At 39.0% G+C, this 11,859-nt stretch overlaps 1 protein-coding gene across 3 annotated transcripts in view; it reads right to left on the bottom strand.

Annotated features, from left to right (window-relative positions):
* Positions 1-4,814: 4,814 nt before the first annotated feature.
* DPP10 (dipeptidyl peptidase like 10) overlaps positions 4,815-11,859 on the bottom strand; it is a 448,704-nt gene continuing 441,659 nt past the window's right edge. Inside the window, exons 22-26 of one of the 3 annotated variants that reach the window (XM_071746524.1) lie at positions 11,007-11,106; positions 10,329-10,387; positions 10,173-10,245; positions 8,471-8,544; positions 4,815-7,054 (exon numbers count right to left, since the gene is read on the bottom strand). In XM_071746524.1, coding sequence (XP_071602625.1) covers positions 6,917-7,054; positions 8,471-8,544; positions 10,173-10,245; positions 10,329-10,387; positions 11,007-11,106 — 444 coding nt within the window. In that variant the 3' untranslated portion in view covers positions 4,815-6,916. Of the gene's footprint in view, positions 7,055-8,470; positions 8,545-10,172; positions 10,246-10,328; positions 10,388-11,006; positions 11,107-11,859 lie in introns of those variants that run through there. The other 2 variants (XM_071746523.1, XM_071746525.1) reach the window with 2 other exon arrangements.

Here is an 11,859-nt window from a genome sequence, read left to right as displayed (position 1 = left end):
GAAACTAGTCCAATATACATAAAGCTGTGATGCGTGATAGAGACTTGGAGAAAAAAAAACATAAAATTGTTTGAACTATACTGAAACCATAAAATAGTATTAGGAATGAGACAAAAAAATTATAACTGATCCATGGTTAGATAAGCAGTAGCTCCCTCACAGCACCCCACTCATGGCACAGGGCAGAGAAGAGTTGGTCCCACATAGCTCCCACCAAGGTTTCTTTCCCTTCCCAGCAGAGAGTGAGCAAAGGATCAGAGGGGCTTCCATCTCTCACAACCAGGCACCACCATTTACTACCCCAACACTTCAGAGTCACAAGTACATTCCCAGACACACATTTCCAACTCCACTCCCTCCTTGCTCCCTGTGAAAAGCAGGAATTCATCACCAACCCCCTCTAAAAGAGCTCCATAGGGGAATGAGAGAAGATCCAAGAACCAACTTGCTCCAACCTCAACTCTCACCCCAAACACTTCTCTTGAAAGGGTTCCTGTTCCCCAAGGACAAGCAGAGGAGGAGCTCTCCTTCCAAGTCAGCAGCTGCCTTTCTCTCTCCCCCCTTGCCCAGGGAGGCCTTTGGGTGCTGCTACCCCCCACGGGTGCTCTTGAACTCTTTCTTTAGTGGCATGGGAAAGCAAATCAACCACTAAGAGAAGACTCTGACCACAGTATTGACTTTGTCTTGTGTTGTGCACCAGCTGCATGTGACACTCAGCCTCACGAGTTTGGTCTCTGCTATAATTAAGGAGCACTCATTAGCATACCAAGGAATTAAACCTTGTTATCCTAGTCTCATTACATTATATTAAAATGGTCTCATCTCCATGTTTATGAACCACGTATCTGTTTCTTCACTAGGGCGAAGTGAGTGAGTGAAAGGCACCTTGCTCTGTTTTCTCAGTGGTGAGGCCTCTTCATGAAGCACTGGACCACTTGTTGCAATTAGCTCAGACTTCTGATCTTCCAGTTTGTTTCTGCTAAACTCTTTACACTCTGAGCTTCAATCATTTTGTGAAGAAAATGTACTGACAGTCACTCAGGACCTTGTTGGAAAAATCTGAATCATAACCTTGCTTCCAGCCCCAGCTCAGAAACAAGTTCTTGAACCCAAAATTATGAGATAATGCAAAGCTACAAAATACACTTAATATACTCTCACAGTACTTTTTTTCAGCCCCCAAATTCTAGCTAAATCAGTTTTTCACAATGATTTTTATTTTGCCTTGTTTAATTCTGCTGACACTGCCAAATGACCTTGTTTTTTTCATTTGTACTCTTCAGCTTCTTAGGGTAACATATACTTTTCATATCATGTTCTATAAAACTCCCCTACAAGTATTTTGCACTTGTTCAGAGTCACTGTATTTCCACAAGAAATTCTTACACAAGCAGATAAGCCTCTCTGCCCAGGTTCAGTACCATTTCCATTCTGATTTAAAAAATAGGAACCCACCAGTCTAAAAAATCCAGCCAGCCAAAAAGAACACCTATCTTGACAACAGAAATAGCTTTAATTGTAATGATACACACTGTAAAATTATATTGAACAAACCCATGAAATTAACCATTCTGTCATGAAAGTAACTGAATGCTCTGACTCTCCTGCCTTAGTTGAAAATTTATTGAATCAACCACTGGCTGCATTTCTCTCTAAGGTTATGATTTTTTGTGGTACGTGCTACACCGCTTCATTTTAGAGCACAAGCCCTGAATAGACCAACATATTGCAATAAAACATCTCTTAGCTTGTTTCTTCATGACATTTCTCTTTCTTACCTCCCTCCTAATGGTGGTGAAAAACTCCTCACAAAGAGATCCTACACATTTCCTTGTCAGATGTATGTGCCAGGAAAAGGATGATAGGTTCTGCAGCTGGAACAAACCAACACACTTCTTCAGGCCTGCTCTACGCTTTGTTAAGATTTTGGAAAAGACCTGCCCATTTTATTACAGTAACTGCATTTTGTCTACACATATTTCCTTTCCTCTTCTTCACAGTGGTATCAGAACACTTACTGCCAGAGCTGTAATTTCTGCCAGCTGGTGTCTCAGCTGGGGAGCATTTGAGTCCATCACTGAGTGCCCTGCCCCAGCTTCCCACCCTCATCTTCGACTAAGTGGGGAAAGGAAGCACCATACTGCTCAGCAATGTTTTCCAAAGCTTCTTCTTTTTTCTTGTCTTTGCTTATCAGTAGCATTCCTGTTCTAGTATCCCTTCACCATCCCAGAACCTCAGGACTGGTGCTGGATTCCAAGGGAATTGAGGCTGGGTGAACTCACAGGATTTAATCCTTCTCTACAGAAAGTTGCAAAAGCTCTGCTGGGGGATGGGACCATCTGCCTGTACAGGTACCTGCTCCCTACCCGAGCCCTCATCATTATTATAGCCCACATCAGCTATTATGTCAACATCTGAATTCTCTGAGAAGCCCCTGACAGCTGCACTCTGAGCTCCCTTATGACACAGAACACACTCAGGCAGAAATAATTTTCTTAAGATCACTTCCTTAAGGAAGCGTTTCTTGAGTATCTTCCTATCAATTGAATTCCATCTCTTTGTTCCATCAATCAGAAGCTTTTCTTTTTTTCTTTGGTCATCTAATCTAGACATGGTCTGATCGAGTATTTTTCTCAAAAAGATTTTTCTGTATCATTCACATCCTCATGGGGCATAGCCATTATTAAATCAATTTTGTTGTTGAGTTAGACTTATGTAAAGGTGGGATACTGGATTTCAAAACTTTATACAGGCAAGTAGTCTGGTCCCATGTTTAATGAAAATTTGGATTGGATACACTCAGGTGGTTTATTTTCTTTAATTCTATCCAAATACTTGATCAACTTTACCTAATAGTACTTTAATTTCCAGGCATCAGAAAGCAGGCATATATTTTAATTACCATTGCCAAATTTTAGTGCTAGTTTTGTGGGAGGAATGTTGTGTTAGCCCATGATGACTGCATCAGCAACACTTGTCATCCACCTGCCTCCTTGAAGCCAGGCTCCCTCTTGACTTTTGTGTACAAAATGCAACAGATGGAACTTTAACTAAATTCTTTTCTTTTCAAAGCTCCAGGCACCTTGGAGGCTCTCACTCTCCTGAACCACATCCCATGGGTTCACCATTCTCTGAAGCACTCTTGAAATGGTGCAAAAGGAAAAGCAGAGCAATCTTAACAGCACCAAGAGCTGTTTTAAAGAAGATGCACCAGAAATCAATACTGGTGAGGTTCTTCCTTCCCCAGAGGCAGCCAACTTGACAGCAGGAGTGACTTGAAGTCAATATAAAATGCTAGGACCACTGCACCTTGCCTATGTGTTTTTAGGCTGTGCAAAATAAACTCTTGTTCAGGGTTTTTGGGCCACTCTTTCTCTTCAGTTTCTTCAGTAGCATCTAATAAACCTGCAAGGAGGGATATTCGGTCACACCTTGTATCCTCTGCTTTTTGTCAATGGAACCAGTGCTTGACACTCCCAAGCTTCCACGGAAAATCTTTGGCTTCAGATCAAATATAAGCTCTCCTGTCTTAAAAGGCACATTTTATCACCTAAATGAACCTGACTCCATATTCAAAATAAGGGCCAGAGCTGAAAGAACAGAGGAAATCATCTTCATTTTCAGACATGAGTAGATCTACACATGCCAAAAACACAGGAACAATGAGCAGCTGGTTACAGCAAATCATAGCAGATGTTGACCAAACCAGGTCATAAATATTTCTGTGCTCACTGCAAAAAGATTTTTAAAAAGAATTTACAAATCTTTCTGTGTTCTCAAAAATCTGGGAAAATATTCCAGCTGACATGCAATTACTCTTGATCTTGTAATGTAATTGAAATTTCAATGTAACTTGCAGGTTTCATATATTTTGCAAGTCCTCATAGCAGAAAAGAGAGAAGAAATCAAGAAGTGTAGAGACAAGCTCTAGCAAGCAGTAAATGGATATGCTGATTTCCTAGCTTTCCATAAATTAATTAGCCTAGTCTAGTAAATGCCATATTTAAGGAGAGTGAGTCAAACAGTAATTTTTCACCTAAAAATGTCATTGACCTAAAATGTCATCAACAGTGCTTAACATGGGTAAGCTATGAAAATATCTATGTTTTCATGCTATTCCTGTGCAATGTGTGCTAATTCTTGATCAAAAGCTATGTGCCTATGGGTCACACAGACTAATGAATGATTGATTACCATTAGTTGTGTATGTAGATTTTGACAGGTACCAATATTCAGTTGTGCTGGCAGCGGAAGAAATATTTGAGCTGGTTAGGAAGAGGAGAGAGAGCTCTGGATCTGCCCTCGTACCAAATGCTTGAGTCCAGCTAGAACCAGAGCTGCATCTGCAAATACTTTTGCAATATCTGAATTTAACTCATCCATAAAAATTTCAGTACGGCCAATTTATCTCGGTCTGATGCTTAACCTCGTGTACACATATATAGAAAAATACTTGTATTTGTAGGACAGTGAGTGAAATATAAAAAACATTAAAGGCATACCGCATTTCCACACAGATACCCCACATTTCAGATAATAGACTTTTTAAACATACCAGTCCTGGCAAAAACTTTCTTACAGAAACCATGTCTTCATGTCCCCTTCATATTCAGGTACATGGATCAAAACTGGAGAAAAACGAACAAATACTGAGAAAAATGAACTCTTTCCTGCAGCCTCCCCACGGCGAGCCCACGCACCGTGCTCTGCAGGTTGGGCAGCTCTTTGTGTGCATTGGGTTAAAATCAGGGAATATCTCATGGAGTTAAACTGCATTAGGACCTAGTGTACTGTGTATTTTTTTAGAAAAAGCATTGATATTTTCAGGTGAGCTTTTATTACGTAGGGGGTGTAATTTATAAAATCACAATCTAGAAGTCCCAGCAAACAGAGGGCTTCAAAATTTTGTTCCTCTCTAGAAAACAGGATTTGCAAAACCCTGCTTGAATTCTCCTTTTGTTTGGCTTTGCATGGTCTTATAGTAGTGTAGATAGTAGCATCCATAGACATATACTGAACCTATATGGGACATATGAAGTCCATATGTACTGTCAACACCACAAAGGAAAGCCACACTTTGTGGTGACACTGGGAACCAGACAAGATACCATTGCACAGTAAAACTGTATTAAACTAATTGAAAAATAGTTAAACATTGCTAATAAAACAAGATAAATACTAAACATTAAAAGACACAGATTTTCCAGTGTTCCATAAAACCACACCTTTCAGACAAATCAATCATTTGCATCATAAAAAAAATGCTAACCATAAAAGAAAATATTCCAGAAGTAATGATGAAAAAGCTTCAGGTGATTTTTGATTACATTAAAAACAACTCCCATTCTTCATAAAATATGCAGAACTTTGCATCTTAAATAGCATAAGTTACCCTCAAAAATTACTTTCTTTTTAAACCTGCAAGAAATTAAACCTTTTTTGGGTAGGAAAGTATTTGGAATATATCCAGAAACAAATACCACTATTCTCATGTAAGTGGCACAGCATCCATCAAGAGCTTTCATATACCTTCAGGAAGATATTTCAAATTAAGTCAACATTGTACTTGATTTCATTGATCAGAGTTAATATTCTGCAAACCCAAACTGGCTGCCTTGTTTATTTCATAGTTTCAATTTCTATTGCTTTAATTCACCTTGGCAAATAAGTGGATGTATGAGAGGCTCGCCCTCTGAATAAATAATAAAATTTAACTTGTCAGGAGCTTCCTTTGCCTTGAATGAAAAACATCTCATTTCTTTGTGATGCTGTTGAATCTAAATCCTGTTGCAAGAGACTTAATGAGTTGTCCTGGAATAAAAAGCTAATGGAGTGTTCCAGCTACACGGTCACCGTGAAGAACAATAAAATTACATCTGAGATCCAATGGAAGAAAAAGATGCACTATACAAAATACAGCTTCATTTGAGGAGTAAAGTATTACTCAGTGGCATTATACATTGTTAATAAATTTCCTTTATCTGAAACTATAATTTAATATTTATGTATCTAATTTACATGTGACAAAGTAGCATATTCTAAAATTAGAGTGTAACCAGCAAACTATTAACTACTATAAACAATACTAAAACACAACCCAAACAGTTTTTAGGGAAACATTCGATACATTTTGGTCTGGGGAAATCTTTCAATTGCAGATATTGTTTTAATTACAGCTGTTAATCATGTCTTGAAAAAAATTCTTCAAGCTCAGAAATATTTTCTGCTTAGGGAGTTCTGGGTATGTACATAGAGACCAAGTGTACACCACCAAAAAGTCCCTTACTGGTTGCTACTAGGTACAGTAATAATAGTAATGTTGAAATTGGGGAAAAAAAATAATTTCCAGTCTCAATGTTATATGATGCACTAGACAGTATATCCCCTTTGAGCAGAACCTAGAGAAAATATCGTGCCCTTTATTATCTCTGTGGTTTCTTATGTGTAATAGACAACAGAAGAATTGCACTTCTTGTAACAATAAAGTGTTAGGTTGCAGGTCACCTTTTAAAATATTAGTGGCCATAATAATTATAATAGGTTGTGCATTATGCGAAGATGAATAAAGATGTGCATTTAAATTAAAAGCTGAGCAACCACTTACAGAACCAACAGTGAGGTTTAACATAACAAACATGCACTAACCCTACACCTATGTAAAAGTAAGTTCTTCCAGGAAACTGTAACCAACTCTTGACCTTCCACAAAGGTAAAGGTTTAGTCCCTTGGTAAGAGGTTTGGACTTTGTAGTCGAATTCCAGTTTATTAGCTCATTGTCTGCAAATGTGCTGTTCCACTGTGATATCCTTTAGCTGCCCTTGAGCTTCTGCAGAATCTGCAATCTTACAGTCACTTTTATTTAAGGTTTTATAGAGCTGCAAAGTAAGTCCCTCCAGTGCTACACAAATAAGCTTCCTTATTCATCCTCTTCAGGTTCCTGTGGTAAAATGGGTGCTTCCTCCTTTAAACAATCACTAAAAAACCCGAGGATTGTGCTGTAAAGGTGATATTTGCTTTTCTCAGAAGCAATGTTATGACCTTCATCTGGGTAGATCTAGCAGAGGAGAAAGGAAAAAAAACAAACAGTTTTTAAAGGCTTTTCAAATATTTAGGGCTCTAATTTTCTTTTTCTGATCTTCAAAGTGTTTTAGATGACATCAGGATGGTAACATTAGCTTTATGGCATCAAGAAAAGCTAATAAAACTCCAAGTAAAACTCATTCTCTTGGTATTTGAACTTACATAAAACAACCACTGCAGTGGGATCTGCAGAAGTGAAAAATCTATTCTCAGTCATTGTGCTTACAACAGTTTCCTTAGCTGGTGTTTTCAATAGTGTCTGGGAATCCAAGTCCCATTAACATTAACAAGGAGTAATTACCTCATGCTTTTAGGGACTTCTCAATGTCTCAGCTTCTAAGTGTTGAGTGAAAAGATTTTTTACTCATATTTTTAACTATCTTCCTATCTTATCTAAAGCCCATCATCTCTCTCCTAGGGTGGATGTGGGCATTTTTATCTCTTAAATCAAATTCCACTGGAAATTGGAACAAAGAAGTCCAGGGCACACAGCTTAGGACAAAAGACGTGGTAGCCTGAGCCAAAAGGCTTCAGATGTTTCCTCAAACTGGGGTTACCACAAGGTTGCATAAGAACAGTTCAGTGGGGCTCTTCTGAGAGACCTTTGTAATTCCTCCTTCTTCCTCTCCCCACAAGCCTTTACATCACCTCAGCTGAAACCTCAGGGACTGATCCCACCCAACTCAGGTTTCATGCACCAAGTCCTTTTGCATTTCTGTGATGCTAACCCCCTTGCTAACACCTCTGACATGAGTTCACTTCCTTCAGTGGAAACCACAGTTAACCTAAGGTTCAGTAAGGTCAAGGTTTGCAAAATGTAACATCAGAGACCGTTGGAGGAGTGACCCAGAACCATGTTGTCTATGATTTTCATGAAGCGTTAATGCAACCCTCAGCCAGAAACATCCACACACACCACAGCAGGTCCCCTGTAATTTATAATGTAATGTATGGAAGAAGCACACCCTGCCACAGCATCCTCATACTCCATACAGCCATGGAAAGAGAGAACAGTGCTCTTGCCTTTTCATAAATTTAAATGTTGAAAATAAGGGGAAAGCACTTTCATGTGACCCAATACTTTTTTAGGTTAAAAGGGACTAAAGTAGGGCTATCTCCATGTTACAAAAAGTGCACATGGACTCTGAAACATTTTGTGTATTTTGTATAGCATCTTAGGATAAACAGGTGGAAAAAAGAAACATGAGGGAAAGGAAAAAAGAGCCCAGAAGAAGATACATTTCTTGATAACCATATTAACAGTAAGGAAAATGGGATTAAATGGCACTCCAGCTGCAAACTGAGATGAAGGGTCCTTCTCAGGGAAGAAATAGCAATGTGAGGTTAAATGTTGAACTGTGTTTACAGGAAATGTCCCAGCTGCACATACCTGCATAGTGTAATTAACTCCAGCTTTTATTAGATGTTTAATTAGTTCTGCTGTGTGCTGGAAGTGGACTTTAGCTGCAAGACAACAACATTTGGATATTATTAGGAAAAACACAGGTAATTTGAAATGCTTCTCTGTTAAACAGCTTTGACTGAAAACATTTCCAGTCTCTGTAATTACCAGATCTGAAGGTGACTTTCTGGTCACAAGAGCACAGCTCCATCAGTAGCAGCCATGCAGGGTGGAAAAACAGAAGTTTTGGAGAAGAAGCACCAGGGGAGCCCATGCTTTTCAGGCACTCCATGAGGACTTCTCTCCTTACTCTTGATTTATACACACTGTGGTAGTCTAGAGGTCTGTAAAACCATTATGTTTGAACATCATGACAGTTTATAATTGTGTTAAAGGAAAACACATTGGATTTTCTACTGCTTGCACAGAGTTATTAAAGCCCATGCTTTTGTAGATAATGGACTTCCTCCAACATATCAGTGATTTGGTGTGGTAAAACCAGGCAAATTTATTACCTGCAGAGTTGGCTGCAAGTGGGCTGGGTGGTGTCACTAGATGTGATACTAAGCAAGGGCAGCAGGCAATCAGAGTCCTGGTCTTGAACACACTGCACTGCTCAGACATCTCTCAGAGTCCCAATTCTCTCTAGCTCTGAGTTCAGAGGGTCAGAAATTGCTGCTGCCTTTTACAATCAGCAGCACCTGAGACCCTCCTGCCTGCCCAGTCACCCAGAATATCTCCTCTGTCACTCTCCCTGCTGCTCTGGGGAGAACACAGGCCAGTGTTTCCACCTTCTGATTGCAGCTGGGATCTGTAACATGGGCTGGACAACTTCTGTTGGGGTGACAGGCTGGTGAGTGCCACCCTCACTGTGCCAAACGTGGTGTGGGCACTCTCACCTCAGCCCTGTCAGTGAGAGGTACTTATATCTCCAAACTGAGGACTAAGAAACCCTGTCTTATCCCACATGCACCAGGAAAATGCCAGGAAAAGAAGGATGCATGTGTATCTATCTGTACAGAGAAACTTGTTGCAGCACAGTGCTTTGTGCCTGCATCAAAGCCTGTTCTGTAGACCTGCATCACTTATCAAAGTTCAGAAAAGTAATCTTCAGTTGAATTTAAATCTGTAATTACATATTATCTCTTGATTGACACATCTCATCATTCCATTGAAAGTGCTAGATCTTACTGTTTTACTCATTCTGTCTTTAACTACTACTAAAACTATTCATGCTATTAAAAGGTTCTTTATAGCTTCAGCTACAGATGCTTGGGCTCTACCTTGAAATTAATTAGCTGAAAACTTTAACTTCCTATTTGGTGCTTTACTTCCCCAACTGTACTGTTAATTCTTTCTTCAATTGCAGAATCTCTATGAATTTAAAATGCTATTAAAAATTAATGTTGTGCTATAAATAATTCATATAATAACCTCTCACTAGTAAGACAGTGCTCCACAAGATTTAAATCAATTAGAATATACAGTGGTACCTGAACAGTTCAAATATTCAGCAAGGTGTCTTCAGTTCAGAGTTAGAAGAGACACTTGAAGTAAAATGAAAAATCCTACTGAAGGGATAAAACTAAAATGTACTTGTACTAAAAATGTACTTGCTAGGTGTGTACCCAATCTGTCTGCTTATTAAAAACTTTAACACCAAAATGCAATTTCATCTGTAAATACTTACTATCAGCTGTCCCATGAATGATTAGCAAATTTGCTTCTTTTAAACCATGAAGATTGTGTAATACGCTGGATACCTGGCAAACAAACACACACAAAGTTGTAACTGAATTAAAGTTGTGACTGTAATTTTTAAGTTACTTTTTTTAAGCTACCTTACCTGATAGGCATTTTCCTCTCTTGATGGAATACCCAGGTATCTTTCTGAAAAAGCTGATGCTGTGAGAATGAAAAGAAAAAATTGTGAATTAATGACAATTATTTCTGGTTTAAAACTCAGCACTTCTATTTAAGCCATTGAGACAACAAAGAGATCTTAATTTAAAACCAGAATGAAGTATAAAATAATTCTGAGATGGCTGAAAAAATCCCCACAACTCCCCCCAGACATTGAAATAACCTGGTCTGATTTCCTGGGCATGACAGTCCACAGCCTGTGCCCAACACTGCACATGCAGAACCAAATATCCTCCCACTGAATGACAACATGGTTGATACTGTAAGGAATTCACCACTAACCTTAAAAAAAATAAAAGTAGTAGTAGTAAAAGTCTTGATTCAGGCTGATATACCTAAATTATTCTTTTAGGAAATGGAATACCTGACTGAATGTCAGTGGGAAGTGGGAAACAACTCCTTTGCAAAAATCAGGGGTGTTAATAGCAAAGCATCTGTTGCATGCTTTGGTAGAAGCCCCTTCATTTATAGAAGAAAACAAGACAGTGATGTGAAACCAAACTGGTACATTATCTGCCCAAAGTTAAAATTAACAGCAGCTCCATGCATTAAAGATGTTTTGAACAGAAAATCATCCAGGTGTAGGGCATGGAATACTCACCATACAACTTCATATCTGTAATTGGTGCCACCACAGCTCCACACTTGAAGAGCCTTTCACTGGACTTCAGGATCATTGCTGCAATGTAGCCACCATATCCCTAGCAATGGAAATCAGATTGAGATTTTTTTGGTTTGTTCATTTCTTTTTAGCAACAATAAAGTTAAAGGCCATCGTGATAACCTGATGATAGTATTTTACAGTATGTATTTATATTTGCAAGAATTGCTTTTAGAGGGAATGCAAACCTACAGTTAAGAGTGACTAAAGCAGTTAATAATAAAGAGAATATCCCAGTTCAAGCTCCATAATTGCATCATGGCACACAAGCCTATAGTTAGTAAAAGATTTTAAAATTACAGAAAAAAACAAAGGAAAAAAAAAAAACAACCAAAAATCAGAGGTAAGGCATTGGGGAAAACAGACTAAACAAGAATGTTTCTGCTTGTTTTTTAATATACCTAATGTAGATATTTGCTAATTTCCAGTGGGCACTGAGCATTCTGCTGACAGGACTGACACTAAGGGTGTGGGGAAAACATGGGAACTAATTGCAGTCTGTCCTCCCCTTAGAACCTCAGACTGAATCCTGCTGCTAGTGAAGAGACTTCTGCTACAACACTGTAAAAAATCCACATTGCTTGATATTATGGATCCACTTTCTGGGCACAAAAGCACCCATCCTGTGGCTGTGTGAGAAGGCAGGGAGCACAGACAGCATGAAGGAGCTGGGAGAGATGTGGAAGAGGGTCACTCCTTTTGCTCACATTTAGCTGTCCTCATGACACACCTCTCCATCATCTCCTCTGTAAAGTCTATAGACTACACCTCCCTGGGAAGAGCTGACACAACA

This window comes from Heliangelus exortis, chromosome 6 (assembly GCF_036169615.1).
Source record: "Heliangelus exortis chromosome 6, bHelExo1.hap1, whole genome shotgun sequence".
Lineage (NCBI taxonomy): Eukaryota > Metazoa > Chordata > Aves > Apodiformes > Trochilidae > Heliangelus > Heliangelus exortis.
The sequence above is the reverse complement of the archived record's forward strand: the minus strand, read 5'-3'. Positions and strand labels throughout refer to the sequence as shown.